Source organism: Scleropages formosus, chromosome 12 (assembly GCF_900964775.1).
Source record: "Scleropages formosus chromosome 12, fSclFor1.1, whole genome shotgun sequence".
NCBI classification, from domain to species: domain Eukaryota; kingdom Metazoa; phylum Chordata; class Actinopteri; order Osteoglossiformes; family Osteoglossidae; genus Scleropages; species Scleropages formosus.
Genome location: NC_041817.1, coordinates 17,552,644 through 17,578,546, shown reverse-complemented (window position 1 = coordinate 17,578,546; position 25,903 = coordinate 17,552,644). Strand labels below are relative to the sequence as shown.

At 44.6% G+C, this 25,903-nt stretch overlaps 2 protein-coding genes across 3 annotated transcripts; one reads left to right on the top strand and one right to left on the bottom strand.

Moving 5' to 3' along the window:
- Positions 1-280: 280 nt before the first annotated feature.
- Positions 281-17,815, bottom strand: trak2 (trafficking protein, kinesin binding 2). The gene is made up of 16 exons (XM_018729634.2): positions 17,415-17,815; positions 14,222-14,449; positions 12,482-12,655; positions 7,345-7,421; positions 7,129-7,245; positions 6,824-7,033; positions 6,638-6,716; positions 6,107-6,237; positions 5,938-6,012; positions 4,754-4,891; positions 4,257-4,336; positions 3,985-4,158; positions 3,564-3,880; positions 2,935-3,369; positions 2,741-2,840; positions 281-2,657 (listed from the first exon to the last, which is right to left on the bottom strand). Exons 2-16 carry the CDS (start codon positions 14,274-14,276, stop codon positions 1,952-1,954), a joined length of 2,868 nt encoding a protein of 955 aa, XP_018585150.2. The 5' UTR covers positions 14,277-14,449; positions 17,415-17,815; the 3' UTR covers positions 281-1,951.
- Positions 17,816-18,033: 218 nt separating this feature from the next.
- On the top strand, positions 18,034-24,561 carry stradb (STE20 related adaptor beta). Of its 2 annotated transcripts, none has more exons than XM_018729512.2 (12): positions 18,034-18,586; positions 20,080-20,149; positions 20,666-20,719; positions 21,550-21,652; positions 22,015-22,136; positions 22,241-22,349; positions 22,456-22,579; positions 22,672-22,843; positions 22,935-23,039; positions 23,268-23,515; positions 23,610-23,652; positions 23,844-24,561. In XM_018729512.2, exons 2-12 carry the CDS (start codon positions 20,138-20,140, stop codon positions 24,000-24,002), a joined length of 1,251 nt encoding a protein of 416 aa, XP_018585028.1. In that variant the 5' UTR covers positions 18,034-18,586; positions 20,080-20,137; the 3' UTR covers positions 24,003-24,561. The 2 variants fall into 2 exon arrangements, with proteins under 2 accessions (XP_018585028.1, XP_018585027.1); XM_018729511.2 differs by having other exon boundaries at positions 20,639-20,719.
- The last annotated feature ends 1,342 nt before the right edge of the window (positions 24,562-25,903 follow it).

The window sequence follows — 25,903 nt, the reverse complement described above, 5'->3', positions numbered from 1 at the left end:
TGGTTTTTTAATAAAAAAGGGCCCTGTTCGAGTCAGCTTTCCTCTGTGTGCCCTGGAAAAGGTTGCAGTGCACTTTTCTCCACAGATTTACATATAAAGCATTACATTCCTTGTATAAGTTGATTTAAAATGGACATCAGTCCTGAAGAATATCACATATACTGTTTGAAAGGGTTTAAAATAGTCATATGTAGTGGAAAAAAAACATGTATAGTTAGAGAAATATACTGTATGTAATTCTTTTCCCTTAAAAGATGTAAAAACTAGCTGATGGCAGCTGGTATTTGACATTTGTGACCTGAATCATGTCAGTGCTGTCTGCATGGGACTCAGTGGAGGACACTTCAAAATTCCCTTGGGTTTGTTAAAATGTTAGTGTCCTATTCTTATTACATTCATATTATATTAGCAGGAAGCATTATTTTCCCAACAAGCAATGTTGTTTAATATTAATCCCTTTTAATTATTTAGAAACAAAAAAAAAATTCTCTCTCACCAAAAATTATATTCAAAACTTAGGAGTGCAATATATAGGAAAAGTAACAACAGGAGGAGGAACAGTCCTTAGAACATTTTGGTTACTGCATGGGAAGATTCTCCAGGGCTTAATAAAATCCAATCAGTTAACTGCGTGGTGCTGCAACCATCACATAGCCACTGTGATAACGCCTCCGTACCGCTGTTCTAGACACTTGCCTTCAAAACCAACCCAAAAACTCTAGGAGGAGAAAGTGTAGTATAAATAGTGTAGCTTTAGCATACATTCTAGAGTGTTTAGATTTGAACCCCAAAACCTCTGGTAGTTTAAATTTCAATTAACTTTTCAGAGCATTCTTCTCAGCAGACTGACAAGAGTGCTGAGCAGTACATATAACCAGGACAGTGACAAAACTGTGAAAACGTATAGCAGAACTGGACAGGTAAGCCAGTTGAGGAGGAGGGGACAAAAATAGAGCTCTGGGGGTTCCAAGTGTCAGTAGCTGCCCACCCCTCCTGAGCATTATAATGTGGTTACGGAGGACCTGTGTAGATACAAAAAAATCATAGCTAAAAGTCTGTAGCTAAAAGACCAGTACAATATGTAACACAGAGCTAGTCTGTGGAAACAGAAGTCATAGGCTAGTCCCAGGTAGCTCATCGGTATCTGTAGAGCAACAAGGCATTACTAAGGTGACCATACGGTGGTCTAACTATGGACCTCAAACTAGGTGCAACAAGGTCAACACATGACTTCCAGAGGACCCCATGAGAGGTTACGGTAGATCCTGGGTCATACAGAAAGGATGCATTAAGGCATCAACGCAAATTGTAGTTGATTTCACAACTAAAGTGGTATTATACAAACCAGTGGAAGGGGAAAAACACTTCAATGATTATGCAAAGGGCCATACGTTACCATTTTGCTGGACAGTGTGGGGAGTGAAGAAAAGGACAAGAAAGGATCAAAGAGGTTCAGGTGTTTACACATGTAAACCCCACTGGTCATGTTCTCCTCTCCACCAACTTTTAGCACTTTGCTCAAGTGATACATGTCATTCTGCTTTCCTGTCTTGTCCACTACACTTTCATGATCCAGCCTGTATTTCCCTTAAATTCTTAATCCATTTCTCCACAAAGTAATATCTACCTGTTCATCTTCCCCTTACCCTCTACAACTTTCCTGTTCCCTTGTCATTATCTTGCTTTCCTCAACCTGAATAAAGAGCACCTCTGCATAAACACAATAACAATGAAAAATGTAACACCTATAACTATACTTCTACATGCTGTAATTTTTTTGAATGCTGAATGTGCTTCTTGGGTTGGGAGGGGATGGGGAAAGGGCCATGTAATGAGCTGGGGTCAGCCCTCTAAGCACCATTGACCATCCCAAACTCTACTTCCCAAATTTTGTTTGCCCCTTTGGGTTTGAGTTAGCTCCCCAAACCTAAGTCACTGAAACAGCTTTTGATTATGACAGGCTGCTTGAAGGTGGTACAGTGATAGCAAGAGTGGTAGGGTGCAGAAGTGTTGCTTGGGGGGAGGCGCTTGTCAGTGATGGACCACGTCCACCAATCACTGCAGGGAGGCTCTGATTCCTGCGCAACCTGTCCAGGAGGCTCCCCCCACCTGCCAGCAATAGTGTTGCAGAGTCATGGCACTGCAGTGTGTCTTTGTCTGGCCCCTGCAGGGCCTCCTTTTCCGGACCCTGCAGGACCTTGGTGAAACCCAATTGTTGCAGCCGCTCTGCCAGGCCCCCTTTGGTCTGCCTCCTCTCACAGGCAGGTGGGGGTCGGTTTTGGCATGGTTGGCCCAGCTTCAGCCCATACACATCCTGAAGAAAAAGCTGAGCAGGCCGTGATGCCAGGAAATTATCAGAGGAAGAAGCCTGCTGTGCTTCAAAGGGCAGTGGGGAGGGAATGAGGGATTGGAGGGGTGAGTTGGGAGGTGTAATGGGCGGTCGGCTTGGGGCCAGTTGTGGGATGTCATTCTCTATGGCAACCTGAGCCGAGATCCCTTTCTCTTGCAGGAGCTTAGCCAGTCCACGGGGAGCAGTGGTAGAGTGGGTAGGGAATGAGTCCCCCAGACTTAGTCGGCATGGTGTAACAGGTGTACTAGGACCTGTGCGAAGCGAGCTGGGCATGTTGCCTGACACTGCCTCCAGGTGAGAGAAAGAGCTAAAGGAAAAAGAAGACAGACTTAAGATGAAAGTTAACAGATACATGGGGGTATGGAGGCAAGAGGACAGATGAAACCATACCTTGGCGTAACCTGGGTCACATCCAACGGGTGCAGGATTCGGCACGTGGTGAAAGTATAGGTAGAGCAGGTCAGACTTAGACACTTTCCTGGGTTTTGAACTGTAGAGATAAATGTGGAGATATTTATAAATGTGCATATCACAGGGTCTGATCACATCTGAACCCAATGAGCCAGTAGAAATTTAGCACTTACCTGAGGCTGAAGCCTGTGAACCAAAACCTTGAGCTGAAAATGAAGAAGGTGTAGAAGGAGGGGGGAGGGCACTGGAGACCCGAGGTGGTATGTACGGCAGCAGGGATTCCAGGAAATCCATCCTCTTGTCCTGCTTTCCTGTCTTCTCTGCTGGAGTAGATGTGCATGAAACCACAAAAGTGATCCCTCCCTCCCCTTCTTCATCCTCCTCATTGTCATGGTTCTTTCCCTTGTCTTCTCCCTTTGCCTTCTGCTCCTCCCAGACCCTTCTACTGTGCAGCTCTTCCTCCCCATCCTCCTCTAGGTCTGTGAGGTGGAACACAGCATCCTGTACCAGGCAGTGGAAGCCTTTGGTCACCACACCTGGGTGTGGATCCAGGATGGTAGCCAGATGGGGCTGGGCAAGTTGCTGCCAGTGGTATAGGGTCAGGGAACCTGTGGGTAGAGATATAAGCTCAAGGATGACCACTTTAAAGAGACAGACTACAGCAGAAATTGAATGACAGGACAGAAGGTTTAAGGCTCTAAAGACATTTCTGTCCTAGAAGAGGCTCCAGTTAAAGCTCCTTAGTCTATTAATAACACTTATGTAGCAATTAGACAATGTATCCCATCATTCCATGCTGTACCTTCCATAGGTTTGACAATCTGTAGCTTCTCTGGCATGAAGGTCTTGAAGCTACCAGAGGTGGCCAAGTCAGAGGTGCTGCTAACACAGGAGACAATGTTGCTATCAGGGATGCTGCAGGTGCTCCCCTCAATGCTGGCTTCGGACCCCTCCCTTGATCCTGCTGCCATCGCCAGTGCCTGAAGCTTTCTGTCCTGCTCAGCCTTGAGAAACTTCTGCTCACATGCAAAATTCTGCCGTCGCAGGGAGAGGCGGCGCAGCGCAGAGCTGAGATCACTGCCACCTGGAGAGCCGGGCTGACCTAGCTGCAATGGCCTCCTGTTACACAACAATGTGTGCCTTTGTTCACATGAGAGAGGCTATTACCCACCCCAGATGAAGTTAGTTTTAACACACAAAGCAACAAGTTGAACAGACCTCACCTGCAGGATTCCTCTGTGCTGTGTGGTTGTGCTGCTGGCACATTTGATTGGAAGGGCTGTGAAGTCATTACCACTCCATTGTAGGCTGATCCAGGGATGTGGTGTGTGATGGATCGGGACTGTACTGATTTATTGATAGAACGCACTGTCTGGAACACACGTCTCTGAGACTTCCTGGGAATGGGAGGAGACATGTCAGTGAGTTGACAAGCAAACTGTGGTTTATGCAGGGTGTGTTGTAGAAGTACAGGCTATTGTCTGCAGAGATTAACCTTTGATCCTGGAAGGCACCATCTTCCTCCATGCTCAGTTCCTTCCGCATGGAGCCCTCAATCTCAGCCGCCAAGGAATCCTGAAACACACATACACTTCAAACACTGAAATAGTAGGATTGACTACAAAATACTACTACTTTCATTTAGTTCTTTCTGTCACTGTGGAAGGATCTATGGGGAAATACCCAGCTTGCGCTAGACATGTACACACCCATACCTCTTAAATGGGGTAAGCTCAATAGCTAATACAGGACTGATAACCATAGGGGTCACTGAGAATGGTTGAGTTGAGGACTTGAGTTGCAAAAACTCATGATAAATACTGAACAATCAATGAATGATTTCAGACTAAGGAAAACATTAGAAACAAATCATAACTATTGGCAGTAGCCACAGCTTCTCCACCTCCTTCCTAAATGCTTCTGACCTTGTCTAGTGGTTTTGACAGAATCAACAAACGAGGGAGAATGAAAAACTTGATGAGAGCAGCTCACCATGGGAAACTGGGCACAGGACAGGTGTGTATGCAGGCCTGCAGAGGGAATGCTCCTGTTGCGCAGCTCTTTGACCTCCTCCTGTGACTCCTGCAGCATTCCAAGGCACTCTGCATTCCTCTCGTGGAGCTCATTCAGCTAAAGCAGACACACAATGTGACAAACCTCAACTACTACAAATCTTACATTTACATTTATTTATTTAGCAGATGCTTTTCTCCAAAGCGACTTTCAACGAACACTATGTAGTATCATCAGCCCACGCACCTTATTCACCATGGTGACTTACACTGCTAGATACACTACTTACAATGGGACACTCATCCACCCATACATCAGTGGAACACACACTCTGTCACTCACACACTATGGATGAGCATGAACAGCATGTCTTTGGACTGTGGGAGGAAACCGGAGCACCTGGAGGAAACCCACAGACACGGGGAGAACATGCAAACGCCACACAGACTGAGCAGGGATCAAACCCATGTCCTCTAGCATCACCCAGGCACTGTGAGACAGCAGCGTTACTTGCTGTGCTACCATGCCACCCTGCCACATTTTATGCATAATGATGCACGGGGCCTTTATTGAGCAGTATGGTGTGGCAGCTCCAAACACAAAACAAGCCTTGTACTTTAACAAAACTGCATCTCCTTTACGGATAATACACAAGGTTTACCTAGTAACTTACTCATACAAATATATCCGAGTTGGAAAATCCATGTTATTCAGAGTAACTGGCTCACCGTTCCTGTCAATATACTGTATATTAATCAAGTGATTGTGAAACCCTCCTATGAATATTACCAAATGGGGAGAGTTTCTACCTTCAGGCTGTTGGACTACTGAACAGTCAAGCAAAATCCAAAATTCAGCAACTCATCTGTTTTCATTAAATAGTTTTACTTAATAGTTGTTCGTTTTACCCAATTCCTATTGTGCGGTATTCTGCAAATGTTTTAAACTTATTTATAATCAATGTATGTTGGTACTATTTTATTCCCCCCATGAACTTGCAGAAAAAGACATTTCATTGCCAGCAACCACCGCTGTACGATGTATTGATGTGCATTTGATAAATAAACCTTTGACTAATTGAATGAAAATGGAACACTGCACTGCTAAGGTTCATGTATGTCCTTGACCTCCTTCTCCCAAACAAGGTGAAGGAGTGGACTCACCTCTGCTGTGAGCTGTCGCTGTGCATCTTTGGAGGCCTGCAAGTGTAGCCTCAGGTCTTCCTTCTCCAAAGCAAGCTGCACAGCGATACATCACAAGATTTACAAGTACTGCATCTGTCTCTCCATGCTCTTCTCCAACCCATGTCATCCTCCTTTTCCTCCTCCTTACCTCTTTCACTCTGTGCTGGAGCTCCACAATCTGCGATAGGAGATGGGAAATCTCCTCTTGGTGATGCAGCAGCTCATCATTCTTTTCAGACAGCTCATCAGTTAGCGCCACCATCTGGTTGTTACATTCACCTGTGACAGCAATGTCAAGGTGCCAGGGACAAAAATATTAATCACTTGTCAGACGTAAAAAAAAAAAAAAACATCATATCAAACAACAAATCATCATAAACATCACATGTTCCAATGTAAACTGAATGGTACTTAAGGTATGCAAGTCACCCACAGCCAGATGGTTAAAGAACTGGATTTGTGAAAGCCTGCAGCTTCTGGTCACAGGAAGTATCCTGGTGATGTATTCTTGAGCAAAGGGTGCAACTTGACTGCTACAGCAAAAATTTACAAGTGTACGTTGCTCATTTTGCAAACTTATTTTACTGAGTAATAGTTCTTTCACTAATTGCTGAACAAACCTATGACTCAGAGACAGCAGACCATTCATCCCAAAAGTCATTCAGGTTGTCTGACTCACGGAGCTCCTTGACACAGTCATGGACCAGCTGCTGCTCCTTCTCCTCATACGTGAGGGTCTCTGTCTTCAGGTAGCACGCCTACAGCAATAGTGACTTTAAGTGGAGCACCTTCAGTAAGATCAAATCCCATAAAGGAAAATTCAGCACTAAACAGAACACAGAAGATGACTGTAGTGGAGTAGCACCTGAGATCGCATTGCCAGGTTCTCCTCCTCCAGGTCCTGCAACTTGCTTTGCAGAACCTCCAGCTGGCTGAGTGCGAGGGCGATGTGCAGGGGCTGGGTCTGACGCTGTGGTGAGGGGCAGTTGATGTCAGCCTCAGACTCCTCTGAGGCACTGGAAACCATGCGGAGCAGCTTGTCTTTCTTCCCCAGCTCATGTTGTAGTTGACGCACCTAGATTGTGCATGTTTGTAGACACTTGTTTTACACAGAAATATCTTTGACAGGATATTGTGTTTGTGTAAGCAAGATTAAACCCTTTTCCCCACCTGGTCCAAAGCCTGTGCCAGCTGATCCTCAAGGGCTTCACTGCGCTGCTGCAGCATATGGTTACGCTGAAGCAATGACTGTCCAATCCGCGCAGCTAACTCCAGGTCACGCTCTCGCTGACCATGCATATGCACGCACAAACACACACAGTAGAGCTGTCAGTCCAACCCATTGAAATCACACATCACAATGATGTCTAAGGTTAGGAAACCCACCTCTGCTAGCAAGTGTGTCATCATGTCAATGTCACTGTAGGTTCTTGCCATCTGCTCTGCCCTGTCAGCACTGAGAACTGTTGGAGAATCATAGAGGGACAGCATGTTGCCATTTACACACACAAGCATACATGTGCACATATGGACATGTGCAGCAGTCAGCACATCCTAGGAAATTAAGAAAATGCCCACACAACCATTAACACTCACCACATTCAACGCAGCTTAATGTAGACTAAAAAGACAGAAACATAGTACAGCCCTCTTCCCAGCAGATGGCACTACAGAGAGAGGTCCCCACTATAAGCAAACAGCAACTACAGCAGAACTACAGATGCTACCCTTCTCTACTGTCTCGTGGCAGCTACAGAACAGCTACAGAAGCTACCCTTCTCTACCATCCCACGGCAGATACAACCTCCAGTGCCCAGGTCCTATCAGTGCCCAGCCTAGGGAAGGGATGGCAACAAAGGCACTCAGAGAAGGGTGCTGGGTCTGGCATTTTCCAGCATTCAAGCTATGCAGACGAAGACACAGATAGAGAGGAAGGAGGGAATGGGAGAGAAAGAAAAAACAGCAAAAAGAGAAAGACAGAGGCAAATGAAGGCTTTGAGAACTACTGTAAGGGACAGAAGGTTTCAGAGCAATAAGAACAAGATAGAATGACTGAAAAGGGAAATAAACAGAAACAGTAAGACAATGACAAGCAATGGACAAGCTTAGGCAAAGAACTAGAGTTCAAGTAAAGGAAAAATAAAATCTGGCTGAAGAAAAGAAAGTAACTGAATAGTGAAAATCTGTGATGAATATTGCCATGGGAAGCTTTACCACTTGATATATGTTACCCAAGCCAGCTGCTGTGACCCCTTTCTCAGGGTGGACACCTGCGCAAAGAAGAGTAACAGTGCCTTTAACAGTCTTTCTTCTTACTGAAAATCCCCCCAGAACCCAAGCTGACTTTAATACATATAACCCATCCATCCATTGTCAGGGCTCCAGACTGCGCCTAAAATGGTTGCATTTGCGACCAAAAATATTAATTTGTGAGAGATATTTTTGCTGAGATTGCCACTGCCGACAATATAAATTTACACGTTATAATTGTAAAATTTGCATGTTATGATCTTATTATGTGCGTGTTCTGTGAGGAGTAGCCTATCACATTATTGTTGTGTTGACGTAATAAAATGAGACACTGCACACGAAAATTTCACTGAGTTAGAGTGGCAAAATATGGATGGGTAAAGCGAGAATCACCTTTCTGCGGCAGAAAAACCATCTCAAAACGAAAAAAAAAAAAAAAAAAAAAAGACTTTTTCAAACAATCCCCATCTCTGTCAAGCACCAATGCTGATGACACATCTGCTAATAAAAAAGCAGGCTCCAGCTGTGCCAGCATGCGAGGGGGAGGGGGAGGGAGAGAGAGAGAGAGAGAGAGAGAGAGAGAGAGAGAATCACGTTTCCCTGTCAGTAAATGAACACTTAAGTAAAAGTGCCGAAAGATATTTTAAAAATTTTTGGATTCAACAGTTTTCATGGCTGAGGTATGATCATGACACACAGGAAATGTTTTGTGACTTTTGTTCTAAAGCGGGCAGAGAAATAGCGGGAAAAACGGATGTCATTACCAGAACGAACCATTTCAAAAGAAGAGACTGAGAAAACACAGCGACAGTCTAAAGCGTAAAAATGCTCTGGATCACGTAATCGCGAAGAGTGCTCCATAAAAAAAACACTGTTAGCACGTGCAGTATCTCATCAATGGAAGGAGCTAAAAATAAAATTCAACACAGCCTATATGATCACATGCAAAGGGCTGCCTTTCACTAAATTTACTTCTCAGATATTACTTATGAAGAAAAACAGACTTGATGTGTGCAAGACGTATGACAATGACACAGCATGTGCTGAGTTTATAGAATGCATTGCAGATGAGATCAAAGAACAAACACTGACAGATGCTCAGACAGCTAATTACATCTCCATTATCAGTGACTGTGGCACAGACGTTTCTGGGAAAGACAATGTTATTGCATACTGCAGGCCCATTTCTGCAGGTGTAGCAGTGAACAGGTTTATTGGTTTAGCTGAGCTTGAACACTGCCATGCACATGGAGTATTAGATAAAATAAAATGCTTGTTTGGTGATGCTAAACTGATCATGATTGGTGGCAGACATACACATGACAGGATGACTGAAAGTGTTTTAAAAATTTAAAAGTTCATTCTTATGTGGCACTTAAAATAATTTGGTGCCTGTTTTTTTCCCCCTCATAGGAGCCAATGGCTCTTTAATTGATTTTTTTTGTCTGGAGCCCTGATTGTCAGCAACTGCTGGTCACAGTGGTCTGGGGCCTATCGGGGAAATACAAGTGATGAACTAGGATAGCCCTGGAAAGGACACCACTCCTTTTCAGGGCAATTACAAACGCATATTAATTCACTCACTAAGGGCAACTGGAAGTCACCAACCGACCTAAAACATGTCTTTGGGTGTGGGTGGAAACCCACATAAACAAGTATACATACTCCACAGAGACTAGGCCAAATTATGAACCTATATCCAAACCCACAGCCCAGAAGCTGAGCGGCACTAACACTACCCACCACACTACCACCTCTTCAGAATACAAATAATTTATTTTTACTATTTTTTCATGCAGTCATGCAAACATTAGAGTAAATGGCTTAGAACTCCAAGCCAATGTTCATCCCCTGTCAATATTCACCTTCTTCCCAAAACCCTAAGCTCCAAACTCCTCCTCCTTGACTTTCTCCATCCCCACAGAATTGCTCAAAACATCCTTTGCCCAAGTAACCCTTCCCTCCCGAGGCTGCCTCTTTCATCTAAACTGCATCATCTCACAAGGTCATACAGATGTTATTCCGTTTAGTGGAAACTGCACTTTTTGCTGAAGACTAGAGCATACAAACACATACACAACTGCAACCCTTTAGAAAAACTTCCTGCAGAAGCATAATTTATAAAGTATTCTTTCTCACCATACTTATGGGGATTAATGCCTGAAAAGTTTGAAAACTACCAGCAGGTTAAATGTCATTTAGAGACCTCCAATGGAATGAATTAGTGAAGTACCATTTCTGCCACAGAACACAAGAAGATGGAATTTCCTTCAACAAAAAGAGCTCCATATCACACGAAATAAACTTAAATTAAGCCCAACAGTTAACAGAACTTCTTGGGACTTCTCTTTTAGACTACCAAAGGTCTTAAAGACTGCTGCAGATTCAAAAAGAAAACCTCAGTCAGAAACCTAAATACTCTTTCAAATAGAGCTGAGTTGATCTGGTGCTATACTAGAATGCCAGCCCTATAAAACTTATCCATGGTTGATGTTGTGTCATTTGTTTCACCACAGCTTTATTACCGTATTAGCAGTTGACAATGATTTAAAATCTACTGTTCCAAACAATGCTTGTGTGATAGGAGCAGTCTAACCAGCGTGTACTTCCAGCTTCTCATGAAACTACGGCACCAATTCCCAGAAACTTTCACACTCTGTCAACCTTCGTTGGGTCTATAAAATGTGAGACCCTTAGCTGTTTCAAATAGCTTGCTGGACCTTATAAGGGTCACACAGATCAACTGTTAGCACACTAGTTTATTAGAGCTAAACTAGTACTCTTCATTAGCAGGTGAAATGGGTGCAGTTCTGCACTATCATTAGTCCTACAATATAGAGAACTATTTTTCAGTCTGCAAGTAGAGGTCAGGGCATGACACTGCTGCAATAAGCAATAGTTATGAAGACAGAGCAGCAACACTTCCTCCTTGGGTCCCATTTTATTACACATCGCCTTTTAATCACATTATCTCTATAGCTGAAACTCAATTTCACACACAATATACAACTACGTTATATACACATGCACATACACAGCAACCCACACAGTGTGACATGTAGCATGTCCTGGCCTCACCTTCCACCGTTAGGCTCCTATACAGCTCCTTTTGCCTGCTGCAGCTTTGAAAAATAGTGGTATACTGGTTTTCACAATCTGTCCTTTTTCAAGCTTTTCCTTCCACTTCTCCATCTTTTTCCCTTCCTGCTGGTTTGCCTTCTGTCTGTCCTCCTGCCTGTCCTTCCAGACCTCTCTCCAATTGCTAGGAGCCCCTCAGTGCACCATACAGCTGGATGGGACACTTAAAGCAGCAGGCATTTCATCACCTGTGCCAACTTCTGTGGTACTATGCTCACAAACACTGGAAGGTAGAGGCACATAAACATACAGAAGGAGGTAGAAACACATACACCCTCAAACAGAAACCAACACTCATAAATCCTCCTGAGATATACACACAAAACTGCAGAACTAAGACAACTGATAGAAAAATACTCAGAAACTGACACATTCACACAAAATAAAATTAAAATTCTGAACAGTCCAACATGCCACATGTACCCAATTTTACAATGAATTTGTGGACATGTCAAAATCTCAACATTGTTAATATAAACCCACAGGAACAATTTCCCTTTTACTGTGTCTGATGAAGGGAAAACACTTCTTTTGGAAACCTTCCACTCAATCTCTCTCTTAGTTTCTCTGGGGTGATAAACACTGATAGGATTGGAACAGTGACAAGGAGGAGGAGTCTGTACCCAGCTGTCCTTACACTGTGCCACCAAAGGATAGGGCAGCGTAACTGGAATCAATGTGGCAAATTGCTGTTTTCAAACTCCTGGAATCTGACTTGCATTTTTTTTTTTTTGCACATTGAAAACTTTTCTCTGCTAACCGATTTCTTTTCTAATCTGGATGAACTGAAATCTCTCTTTCAGATTATCACATACTGCACTCGATCCTTCAGCATTGTCCTCCCTCCACATATGCTCATACATATCTATACTTAGCCCTGTCCTCTGACAAAAGCACACAAAGGCACCTAGCACACTTAATCCCAAAAATATGCCAAAACCAAACAGAGCTCTCCATTTTAAACAGTCATTACATCTAAATTCACTAACATTCACACTTCAAACATCCACACCAAACAATTTGGTCATTTTAGGAACTCTGCTACTTCATGTACATTTGCAATAACTCAGTACCCCTCCCAACACCCCATATGCATCTATAGCTACCCACTTCATGCCCACCCCAACAGACTCACTCATGTAGCGCAGAGTTTCTTCAGCCAACATGGGGGAGAGGCCAGAGTTTTCCTCAGGCAAGCTGCTCGACGAAACCACCGAGTCCTGACCATCATACAGGTACAATGACTCAGAGTCAGACCCATGTGGCCCAAACCAGACAGGCTCAGACCCATGTGTGTGGCTGCCGTCATCTGAGGACATACAAGGAGCAACCTCATTAAATGGGTTAAAAAACAAACAGTACACAAGAGGGCAGTACAGTGTTGCACATTATATAATGAAGAATGTACTGTGGTCCTCAGGATCCACGGTGACTAGAGAGGTGCAACGAGAGACTCCCGCCACCCTCCCCCAAATCCCGACAAAAGAGAGAGATGAAATACTGCCTGATGTGTGACAATGGATGCATGAACCACAGACTGACGGAATGGAATGCAGGACTAAAAATGATAGAGTACTATGAGTGTGCACATATATGTATTTGTACAGTACTGCGCAGCAGTTTTAGGCACTTAGATGTTTCACAAAAATATTTGTTTTAAACGGTTATTTAATGTTTTTTGCATTAGTGTCAATGGGAAAGAGCATATTTTACATTTCCAAGCATTCCTTTTGCAAAAAGTTACAGTATTACAGTAATGATTTTGTTTGTCGTTAAAGAAAGAAGGTACACACACGCTGTCTGAAACCACTTATCCCAAGCAGGGGTGCAGTGAATTGAAGCATCACCCAGCAACACAGGGGGCAAGGCTGGAGCAGGAGGGGACACACCCAGAATGGGACGCCAGAGCATCACAAAGCACCCCAAGCAGGACTCGAACCCCATGACCAGCCAGAGAGCGGAACCTGGCCAAGCCCACCGCGATCCTACTCAGGACAAGCGATTATTGACGATAGATGGTTACCAAGCTTTGTAGGAAGTTTATTAAATAAGAGCATTATTTTTGGAAGCATTCTCACTTTACAGCTTTTTCCCCATGTGCCTAAAACTTTTGAACAGTACTGTATGTGCAGTACATATTAATCCAGCTGAGTAGCTGTGCATGAACCGGGTCACAGACTAACTATAGCATGTGCCTGCAGCTGTGTGCAGCCATACACAGCCGGCCTGAGTGACAGGGAGAAAAAAGGACAGCATAGCTGTTCTGCCCTCCTACTCATTCATATTCATTTTCACATTGAAATGTAGCTTTACTGGCAAGGATCGTTATAAACTACTAAAAGATTTATACAGAAACAAATATGAATAATAATAAACAGTAAATAATAAAATAAGTAAAATACAATAAAAGTGCTTTTACAGCACAGTCTGTCAGACTGAAACAGCACTATGCATAGCCTGCCTAAGACTAACTGTCCTTAAATTGTAATCTGTTCTGCTATGAAGCTGTAGTCTAAAGCCTGGATGTGTTATGGCATTACAGGAAGAAAACATTTAAATCAAACTTATTTCAAACTTGTAGTTTCAGCTAGGTAATTGTGTTTTGATTGGAGGCCTCCTCTGTCTGTTAATAATTAGATGACCCAATTTAAAATTGCCAAGTTAAATTACATTCACTATCTAATACATTTAATTAGAGAAGTTCTACTCCAGGGACTCGAGATTTTATACATAGATCAATATAAGGGAAGGACGTGGGGTGCCAAATGAATATTACACCAGGGCTTCTTAATCAGAGTGATACTCAGGTAATAGCATGGGTCCCCCCAGGGTAAGCCTAAATAAAGTCTGGGATGCCCTTGAGTCAGATACTCACCAGAGCCATCAGCAGAGTCCACCTTCTCCACGTTCATGGCTTTCACTTCAAACATTTCCCAGCCAAAGTGCGAGACCTGGCTGGTTCCTCTCGTGCCCAGAAGGGGACTGGGCCAAACCAGAGCGTTGCAGCAACATTACATCCCGCTCCACTAAAAGATGGCATACCATAGGAGTCTAAGTGACAAGGCTCCTTGTGCTTCTGAGGGTGTTGGAAACACTTGCAGAGCTACATAAGAAGAAGCAGAGGGGAGATTAAGAATAAGAGTAGCTGAAGGAATAGCTGTAAACCTGATTTTTGTCAGGGTTTCATCCTGCCGTAAAACCAGTGACATGCTAAAAGCTGTTTAAGGACATAGGCTGGAAAGGATCTAAAGGATGCTGGTACATGAAGTGCAATGGGGCCAAATTATTTCAGATGGAATATCCAAGCACTGTCTATAAATGCATTTGCTATGCAACTAAATGACAAAAAAATAATACTTAGGTTTCACTATCCCATTGAAAGCCCTGAATGCCTTCATGTCTTAAAGAGGCAGCTCCCACCATTATCTTTGCAGTGGCCTAGAAATGTCGAGGGCAATCAGAGTCGCCCTCCTCCCTCAGGTTCTCTCTGTCTACAAACTTCAGTCAGTCCCTTCCCTCCAATTTCAATCCCTGACTGGCTCTCTTGGGTTGTTACTTTATCTAACACATTGGTTTGTCCCTATTCTTTTCAGAAGAGCTTGAGGGGAACTACAGTAATTCCACAAAATAAACAAATGCCAGAAAGAAGAACATTTCAACTGTCAAAAACAGGTTTCACTGATCTTCAGAATTAAGTGTTTACTGGTAATGAAGTGATTAATGATTCTTAAAAGACCAACATTTTACAGTTATTTATATAGCAGACGCTTTTCTCCAAAACAACTTTCAATGGATACTATGTAGTGTTACCAGCTCACACACCTTATTCACCAAGGTGACTTACACTGCTAGATACACTACTTACAATGGGTTACTCATCCATGCATCAGTGAAACACACTCTCTCTGTGTCACTCACACACTATCGGGAACCTGAACAGCATGTCTTTGGACTATGGGAGGAAACCCATGCAGACACGAGGAGAACATGCAAACTCCACACAGGCTGAGCGTGGATGGAACCCACGTTATCTCGCACCACCCAGGCACTGTGAGACAGCAGTGCTACTCGCTGTGTCACCGTGCCCCGTCTTAGTAGTCTGTGTGCCATCTGACAGTTGCTTGACGGAGACAATATTACAGGAAATCAGAATCATGCTTTCTGGTAACGTGCTGGAAAACTAAAGTCTTTTCTTCCCATGCCACCAATATTAAACATGTACTGGAACGATGACCCTCTTTTACATAAAAATATATCGGAAAACAGCAATATGACACGTCCAGTACTTCTCTATGGAGTCCAAACACTCAGATATAACAAACCTTCTCTTATAGGATCAGAAGTAGATGTGAATATATTTAAATTTAAAGGCCACAGAGCCTTACTAAAAAGCCTTCCCTGTGGCACTGCTAAGTGGTGGAGCGACTTAAACAACAAAGGGCACTGTAGGGAGGCTGGTGCCAGCCCCATAAGTCAGGCGGGAGAAATGAGTCAGACAAGAGGCTGAACACAAGTCACAGCAAAAATTCTGGCAGACAGGCTAGGAAAAATACCATCACTTCAACAGTTCTGTGGCCTGGACACCTAAACATAATCACTGACATCTTTTCAGCTGCAAATCTTCTCAAGCTCTCTTTTGTAATGTAATGGATGCAGTGTATGTCCAAAGTATGGAATACACACTACAATTCAGTTTGTTCATTTCAGTGAAAAATATTAATTTATGTAAAAAATGTATCTTGTATATCAAATATTTTTATTGAAATTGACAATTTCTGTACATTTATACTGAGCGGTGCTGTTCAAAAAAAGGGTCTTGTTAAATCTTCAGGTTAAAAGCATCCCTAATTGCTATGTTTCAAACCGCCCTACACATGGAAAACACGTGTCAAAATGTATCTATTGTACATATGTTCGAAAAATTGTCAATATACAAGCTTAACATCTTATGTGCTCTTGTTCACGAGTGAGGGAAAAATGGAGCGGCAGGTCGACAGACGGATCGGTGCGGCGTCCGCAGTAATGCGGTCATTGTACCGGTCTGTTGTGGTGAAGAGGGAGCTGAGTCGTAAGGCGAAGCTCTCAATTTACCGGTCAATCTACGTTCCTACCCTCACCTATGGTCATGAACTCTGGATCATGACCGAAAGAATGAGATCGCGGATACAAGCGGCAGAAATGAGTTTCCTCCGCAGAGTGGCTGGGCGCACCCTTAGGGATAGGGTGAGGAGCTCAGTCACCCGGGAGGAGCTCAGAGTAGAGCCGCTGCTCCTCCGCATCGAGAGGAGCCAGTTGAGGTGGCTCGGGCATCTGTTCCGGATGCCTCCTGGACGCCTCCCTGGGGAGGTGTTCCGGGCTTGTCCCACTGGGAGGAGGCCTCGGGGCAGACCCAGGACACGTTGGAGAGACTATGTCTCCCGGCTGGCCTGGGAACGCCTTGGGGTTCCCCCAGAGGAACTGGAGGAGGTGTGCGGGGAGAGGGAAGTCTGGAGTACTCTGCTCGGACTGCTGCCCCCGCGACCCGGCCCCGGATAAAGCGGAGGAAGATGGATGGATGGACATCTTATGTACTTACACCTAGGTTTAAAAAAATCACGTGCTCTGCAGCTCATCATGTCGACCTGACTGTCAAAAGCCAAGTTATAGGTCTACGGATTAAGCAAACAGTAAAATATTCCTTGGGTTCCAGCCCCAGTGTTAAACAACAGCCTGAGCTAAACTAAACCAATACAAAAAAATTCCTCCTAAGGCAACTGCTGAGGTAGGAGCAAAGCAGGGAAAACAACAGGCAAGTCACACACAGAGCCCACAGATCTTTCCATTACATAATCACTCTAGACTTATATTCAAGTTCATCCCATAGAACCTGTCACAAAGCATTAAATTATGTAACAGAAATCACATTGAGCATTTATTCCTGATTTCTCCCAGGTCAGCTGAACGTAATACCGCCATCATACAGCACTCCAGTCAGTGTGACAGCCCTGCCTAGAAAGCCTTGTCCATCTGCTGTTCACCGTATGTGTGCCAGTATTAGAGGCAGGTGGGCTTGTGTTTACAATTATCACCTTACAGTCTGAAGGTTGCTGGTTCAAATCCCACTCCTGCTGTGTGTAGTATCCTTGAGGTACCTGACAAACATGGAATCGATACAGTAAGAATATGCCGCTGTAAATGTTTAAATCACTACTAGGTTGCCTATATATAGCGTGGTAAGTCAGCTGTGGACAGGTGTGTGAGTTTAATTAATAAAAGATTTTAGATTTATTATTTCAAATCTAACTCTTGACTCCTTTCTACTACAGCTCGCAGTAGCCAGTTAACCCCTCAGGCGTGTTTTTTTTTTCCTCCAATGATCGACTTCCCTCAGTCAGTGTCTGCTGCAGGAATTCCCCATGATTAACAGGAGCTTGACAGATAATACTAGTAGCTTTTTGTTTCTCGAAATAATTTCAAATGTTTTTTCAACTGTGTAGTCTGTAGATATATAACGGATGGTTCTGACCGCTTTCCAAAACCTCCATAAGCTACGAACAATTAAAATAAATAAATAAATAAATAAATAACAGCCTTCGTCAGGAATCTCAAGTTATCTAGTCGTTTCGAAACAAAAACAATGAGTATACCGTAACCATGGTGGTGACAAGGGAGGTTTGCGAAATACTACATACCTGTCAGAAAAAAAAAAAAAAAAAAAAAAGCCGCGAAAACCGCTTCAGGCCACAAACGCGCCTGTGTGTCGGTTCGTCTGAGCGCGAGACAGCAGAGCCGTATCCCGACTCCAGGACACACGGGGCGGGCCGGCTCGACGAACGCGGCGAACAGTGTCCGCTACCGCTACATTTTTAAAACTATGTCGACTTAGTTATTTGTTGAAAGTGCTGTGACGCTAGTCGTATATCGTTTCAGATACTTAACTGGAAAACAAGAGTGGCTCTGTTCATGGAACGACAACTGTTAACCGTTAACTGTTAAGCGTTACGGGCACCACAATGGCGCCGATGTCGTCATCATAGTGAGACGTTTGTTTGTAGCACGTCGCGTCACATTTTCGTCACTGTCAAATCAGATGGGGACACTAAAAGAGCTGCTAAAACTGTCCGTAACTTTGACCTGGACTGTGCTTCATATTTTTTGATTCTTGGATTTCGGAAAAGTTGCGGTTTCCCTTCTTGGTTTCACGTGTCAAGGCGGAAAGTGGCTTGTAAATTAACCACAGTAATCTCGGCGCTGAACAATGGTATGTTCGTAAGTAGACCCAGTGTTGAAGTTTAACCTGCTGTTGTTTTGCCATATTTACTGATTAGATGAGATCAACCTTTTGAAGAAGAGATTTTATGCAACACTAAAACTTCACATACATAGGTGTTGTTTCTAAATGGATTACCCATTGGTGTTGTTGTCGATGGAAGGAAATGAATAATTGATTGGAATACATTACACGGCTTAGTAATACTGTGTTGATCCCTTTGTTGTGTGCTGTTGTTCTGATTGTCGAGTCGGAGCGCGGAGACATCGTCACAGACAGTGGCTCGAGTACGTGTCATCGAGTCCTTTACAATCAATCACTTCACGTTTTCTTCTTTAAAGTCATAGATAGAGACATACGGGGTGACCAACCCGGATTCTGTAAATAATCGACACTAGGGCTCAGTGGATTTACTTGGAGCGTGGAGCCACTGGAATGAACACACATACGATACGCGCGCACTGACTGACGGACACAAATAGACAACGAAGGAAAAGCCGGCGCGCGCACACACACGCGCACTCTCCTTGGGTTGTGTGTTTCCGCTCAGCACTGAATGAACAGAAATACCCATCGTGTCATGTAGCATCATCATACGCGTTGGTAAATGACACACATCTAATAAACTATGAAATAATCTGCTACTAACAAAATGTATAACGGGTTACATGTTATTAAAAGAGTATGCATTAGGAGAAGCATACAGTAATAACACTAACAGCATAAATAACCTTTGATAAGGACACTGCCGTTGGTAATAACAGTATGTCATAGCATGAAATAGCAGCAAATCACAGTATCGACTTGATATGATATGGCATTTTATTTTATTAGTATTGGCGGGACGTAATAACGAGTTATAAGCGCTGGTTGAAAAGTACATAATAATATACACACAGTATCTAATAACACGTAGATATGTTAGTAGGTAATAACAGTGGGTCATATCGCTCAGTGAAAACATGATCGAGTCCTGGCGGTGACACGTCGCTGCTCTGGCTCATCGGACGGACAGGGAGGGAGACTTATGGAAACGGAGGAAAGCGTCGCGAAGCGTGTAGCGCATCCGTGTCGCCGCGCATACGGACACACGCGGTCATTAAGAGCACGATGAGGGCGAAGGCGTCCATTTCTACCAAAACGCAGTCGCGACACCACGCACGTCTTCCCACAAAGGGATCGCGGCGTCTTTTGTCGGTGTGAAAAATGACGCGCGCGATTTGCGCGCATCCTCGCCCGCGTGCCAGTCGAGGCGTTCGCATCCCTCCGAGAGACCGCAGCTCTTCCCTGGACATCGAGCGGCTTTAGGCGCTCCAGTTGGCTGAGGAGGTGTTCGCTCGGGGTCGCTGTCGCGGGCGAGGACACGTCGGACCGCGGGGGGACACGAGGGGATCCGATGCAGAGACACTCGAGGGGAGCGCGCGCTCTGCTGCCGTGTCTCCCGTGGGTTCGGACTGACTTTCGCGCCTGTCTCCTGTGTACAGCGCAGCGAGCTCGAGGATAGATGCCCTGGGACAAAGGAACACCAGCAACGAGGACCCCATGTCTTTCCTGGTGAGCATGGTGTCCACACTCAGTTGGGTGCTTCTGTGATCTCATAATCGACTGCGATGTAATTTAATTCACCAACATCACACGTCGGTGATCCAATATGAGAATTCAAGCCAGTCGTAATTTGAGACGTTCGCTATTGAACATGCGTTACTTGTTATTGAGAGTGGATCTTGACCCCTACGACGGTCAGGCAGACATGTGGACAGTGTATTTTATTGATGGATATCTAGTTTTATTCATCAATGGGGAAGTCTGCCATGGATGGGACAGGGGTTCACAAACTCCTCCCCTTTCACTCTCTGTGCATCTCTCTCGCATTGCACTGCTGGCACTAAACCCATTTCAATACTGTCCTCCTCTCCTTCCCCTCCTCATTGCCTTTCCCTTTGGACCGTTCACCGAACGCCTGGCTCCCCACCCCCACCCGATGACCCTCATCTGTTTGCCTTCCTGCTGGGCCTCGTACTCTCCCTCCCCCCTTTCTCCCAGGACTGCTCCTGTATTTCCCACACCCAGGTCCAGCCTTTCAGCATAGAGGATCGCTATGAGGACATCAGCCAGCAGTACTTGGTCAGTACAGCCCCACCCCCTGTCATTAGAGCTCTGCTGCCCTAAGGCTTCCCCTCTCATGTATGTGTGCAGTCCCATAGAGCCCTGTAGCTACAGCTGAAATTACAGCTGGTATTGGAGCATTGGGCTTTCCTTTAACAATTGCCAGTGAGATTATTTTTATTATGTATCATTTATTTATTTATTTATTTATTTATTTATTTACCTGACTCCTTTCTCCAAGGTGACTTATAATGCAAACTGTACTACACTAGGCTACTTCCAAGGATCTACACATTTACACAGCAGAGCAAGGTAACCCACTCGTAGACTAAGACGGCTGTGGGAGGGAACTGGAACACCACAGGCAAGCCCACACAAACAGGGAGAATATACAAACTGTGCAAACTGAACTGGATTCAAACCCACAGATGCACAGTCTAGGAGCTATGAGGAACCAGCGCTACCTGCTGCGTCATCGTGACGACATAGTGTAGCAAAAAACGTCCAGTCCTGTCCTGTGACAGAGTCAAGCAAACAGCGCCTCTTTCTGTTCACTGTGAGTATAGCTCAAAGTGCCTTGGAGGGCCCTCCTGTGTCAGGTAGTGGTACAACTGGTGAGCAGTTCCTTCATAATTAGGACCTGGCACAGTCCCAAGAGCTTTTCTTCTGTCTAGTACCTACTTGTGCAGCACCAAAACTCCTGTACATACCACATCAGCTCCCATTATTGTTCCATAGCACCCCCTCCCAGTAATGGTGCAACTGCATAACACATTCATTCTCTGTTAGCCAGTAGTGTGAACGTGAGAGGAACTGTGTTTCAGTATCACCTGTTTCCAACTCTACAGAGCAGTGATGGTTCAACATGTGCCCTAAGTCGGACAGGCATCAGTGATGACATCACATCCCTCTCCACTGAAGCCTCTCATTACCAGCTACTCTCAGAGCTGGGTGAGTCTCGGGCCCAGTTCTCCTGTGTTGTTTTCTCCATCACTGAGTTTTCAGTTCTTTCTATGTTGTAGAATTCATGCAGTTTTTTTTTATTATTTTTAAAAAGTTCTGTGACTGCTATCTATTATCTCTTAAATCACAATGGTGTCACCTCTTTGACTCCAGTGAATAACGTCTGTCGTTTTCAAGAAGTGGTACTGTAACCCTTCAGGTGGACAATGTATCACTTAATTTTTCTTCTGTAGTTCTTAAAAGTAAAGGTCAAGGAGGGATGAGAAATCGCAATATACTGCATCTTTTCCAGTTCTTTAGCGTTTCCCTAAACTGCGCAATTTCTCCATTGCATTGTGTGATGTAAACAGGGCGGGGCTTCAATAACCTGAGCCAGGTGTGCATGGCACGGCACACGCCCACTGACAAGCTGGTGGTGGTCAAGAGCACCAACCTGGACGAGTGTACTGAGGATGAGCTGCTGCAGCTTTTGGTGGGGCTACCGCTTTACCGTGGCTGATGTGTCATGTCCTGCCAGGAGTCTGTGATTGTGAAGTCACACGCTGCTTCTGCTCTGCACCTTTTCTTCACACCCAGAATGAAGTGCTGCTGTGCCGACTTTTCCGCCACCCAAATCTCCTGACCTCGCGGCTTGTCTTCAGCTTCTGCTGCCAGCTCTGGGTGCTCACACCACTCATGAGTTACGGTGAGCTTTCTTGTCTTCCTCCTTCCTCCTCCTCATACAGCGCCTCTTAAGACATGTGTACACTTTATGCGGTTTAGCCAAGTATTGCTCCTGACTGCTTCTCCAGGCTCTGCAGATGCCTTGCTCAGGACCTACTTCCCAGATGGAATGAGTGAGTCCTTGATTGCCTACCTACTCCATGGTGTCCTGAGGGCCCTGGAGTACCTGCATGAGATGGGATATGTTCACAGGTAAGAGGCAGGTGGCAGTTAAGAGTGTGACCAGGTCATTTGGGAGACCCAGGTAGTAAAGACAAATGTGATCCCACCTATCCTTGTCTCAGAGGTGTGAAGGCCAGCCATATCCTGCTATCTGGCGATGGGCGTGTGTACCTGTCTGGACTCCACAGTGTGTACAGCATGATGCGGGATGGGAAGAGGGTGCAAACGGTGTTTGATATGCCTCAGAATAGCCCCTCTTTGCTGCCCTGGCTCAGCCCAGAGTTGCTCCGACAGGTAAGCATCCCACCCCACTCTTGTGAACCCCCACCTGCACTGTGAACATGTTGCTGTTAAGCAGTACTATGGTGCCTGTCTCTGCTCCCAGGACCTGCACGGATATGGTGTGAAGTCAGACATCTACAGCCTGGGCATTGTGGCCTGTGAACTGGTCAGCGGGAGAGTGCCCTTCCAAGACACACACCCCACCCTGGTAATGGCTCATGCAGGTTCATTACTGTTCTACCTCTGCACCATCTGTTTCTTCCATGCTCTGCACCCCACTCTTTCTCCCACACACTGTATCCTTTGTCTTCACTAATTGTCCTCTTACCTCCATGTTTTATTTTATCCATAAACATCCACGTTAAGCACATACACCCCCCCATACCTAATGACCTCCCACTTCCATATGTCTATGCCATGTCAACCCTGTACCCAGATGCTGCTTCAGAAACTGCGTGGGTCCCATTGCTGCCTGCTTGATGTAGCCCCCTTTCCACTGGGTGAGATGGGGGGTCTCAAGGTGTCCCGCTCTGGTGTGGACTCCGGCATTGGTGAGAGTGTCGCCACAGGAAGTCTAACCCGGAATGCCACCACAGACCGCCCTCAAAGCCCGGCGCCAAAGAACCACTCAGCCACTCTTCACAACTTGGTCCAGTTATGTCTGCAGCCGCAGCCAGAGCGAAGGTGAGTTCTTGATGCTCATCCAGTGTTTCAGTTTCCCAGCACTCTCTCTTAGTCATGGCAAGCATTTCTAATATCATGTTTATATGTTATGCAGACCATCTGCCACGGCACTGTTGACTCACACCTTTTTCAGACAGGTGGGTATCCCCTTTGTTCAGCGTAATTTATCAGTTACTCATTACTTATCGGTTTATTTTTAATCATTAATTTTATCATTCTTGTCATTGGTTCATTCCTAGTGCTACAGGCTCTCTGACCTGTATCCTTTTGTACATATGCCAGTGGTGCTCTGATACTGCTGTATTTTGTGGTGTTTTCGGACCTGCAGGTTAAGAGACACACCAGAGACTCATTCCTCAGCCTCATGTATCCTGCCATGCCCCTCTCCAGCCCTCCAGACACACCAGTGTCCCATCCTCTTGCGCCATCCTGTCACACCCATAGCCCCTCTGCCAACTCCCATGACAGTGTTTGGGACTTCTCCTAACCCTCCCATCTCCAGTTGTGCCTCTCATCAACTTCCAGCTCCTCTATTGGAGTATCAACACCACAGACCCGTCTAGGTTTTTTTAATGTTATTTTATTTCCAGTTTCCTGAGTTCTTTTGTGTAGTTCTTGTCAACCTGGGTGTGCTGACATCACCTGAACGAAGGAGGGAGGTGATGGTCATGTCACTTCAGACCTGTCAAGCAGCTCTTTAACCCCGCGGAGATGGCATTAAAAACTGCAAGCTACATGTGAAGTGCGCAAGGCAGTTGGTCTGGTTTGTACAACTGCCAGGAGGCCTCGTTCCGATCTGTCTTTCACCAGACAGACGCTGTTTTATGGTCTACTCTTCTTTCACTGTGTCTTGACACCAGTATAGGAACAGCAGTGCTGTACGTTGTGACAAACCCACCTTATGATGCCTTTGATATTATACAAAAACATTTTATTGTATTACTACCTTTATACTGTTGAAGAAGACACTGTTATATCTGTCCATTTTATAATCTGTGTCTAAAGGACTTGTTGTCTGGCATATTTGACCATAAAATATATATGTATAAGCTTTTCAAAATAATAATCTTATTTTGTTTTTAAAATGTCTGTCAGTCTTGTTTTGTAAAATAAAATTTATTGTAGCTACGTTTTCTCAGTGTTTATAAGATTCTTTTGTCTGCTTGTGGCTCACCTCTTTGTTGCACACATTGAGAGAGAAACCTTTATGAGCCTTTGCATCCGGCTGCTTTAAGCCTATTGTGCTGGTGTCCCTCCTCTTCGGGATCATGCTTTTCTTTTCCCATTGAAAGGCTCCAAGGCTACACAGGCCCCAAATTCATCTCATAGCCCCAGGCTAAGAAAATTCTGAGTGAAGAGCTCCTTGATCTCTCTTTTTGTGGACCTTCCAGTCTGATAACCAGGTGTCCCCTTTATTAAAGGTACCTTAAAAAAACAAATGGGATTTGAATAGGAAAATTAAAAAAGCCTTTTCCACAAAAAGAGCTCACAAAAAACACAAAGTCCTTTGGGGACTTGTCAGTGTTGGGGTATGTTAGTGTAGGATCTTTTAAAAACAGCGCATTAGTGAAACTGACACACATTCTGCATCCAAAGTACATACATCCAAGCCTGTGAATAAATGGAAGATGATTGGTGTTATTTATATTTCAGGATCCCCTTCAAATATTTACAGTTCCCATCTTTAGTAATCTGGAATCAATTTGTCCCTTTTTTCTTTATTCATATTCATTTACACGTACTCACTTGGCATATTTTGTAAGTGTAATCGTTCAGCTTTCCCTTCCTGATTGATGTGGCCCTCAACAGCCTCAGTATTGAGAAAGGCTATGTTGAAAGGTACTCAGCTGCTCCTATGATTCCGGAATTTGGGTGTGCAAGGTGTGAGGCCGAATACCCCTACACAGAATTCCACTTCATTCCTGGGTAATCACAGACAGACCAATCTGGAGTCAATGATTTGCCTGAAACAAGTCTTTGGACTGTTGGAAGAAACCAGAGCTCCCCATGGATACCCATGCAAACATGCAAACTTCATACAAACTGACCTGGATTTCAACCCATCTCAGAGCCCATAGCCTAGGAGCTGTGAGCCACCAGCACTACCTGCTACACCCCCATGCTGCAAACAAACAAGGTAATATTTCTTGTCACCCAGGATATTTCTACGTAAGAAACTGCCAAGCTAAATCCGCAAGAAGTTTTATATTCCGTTATTGTTCACATGATATTTCTTCACACTTATACTGTACATTGCATATATGCAATGCAATCTCAGGTGGATCAAGTATGACGATGTTACTTCCCAGTATCCTTCCTACTTACGGGGAGCCTCCAACATTTACAGTAGATTGAGAGCACCATAGGTGGCTCCTGTCCTTCTCTGTC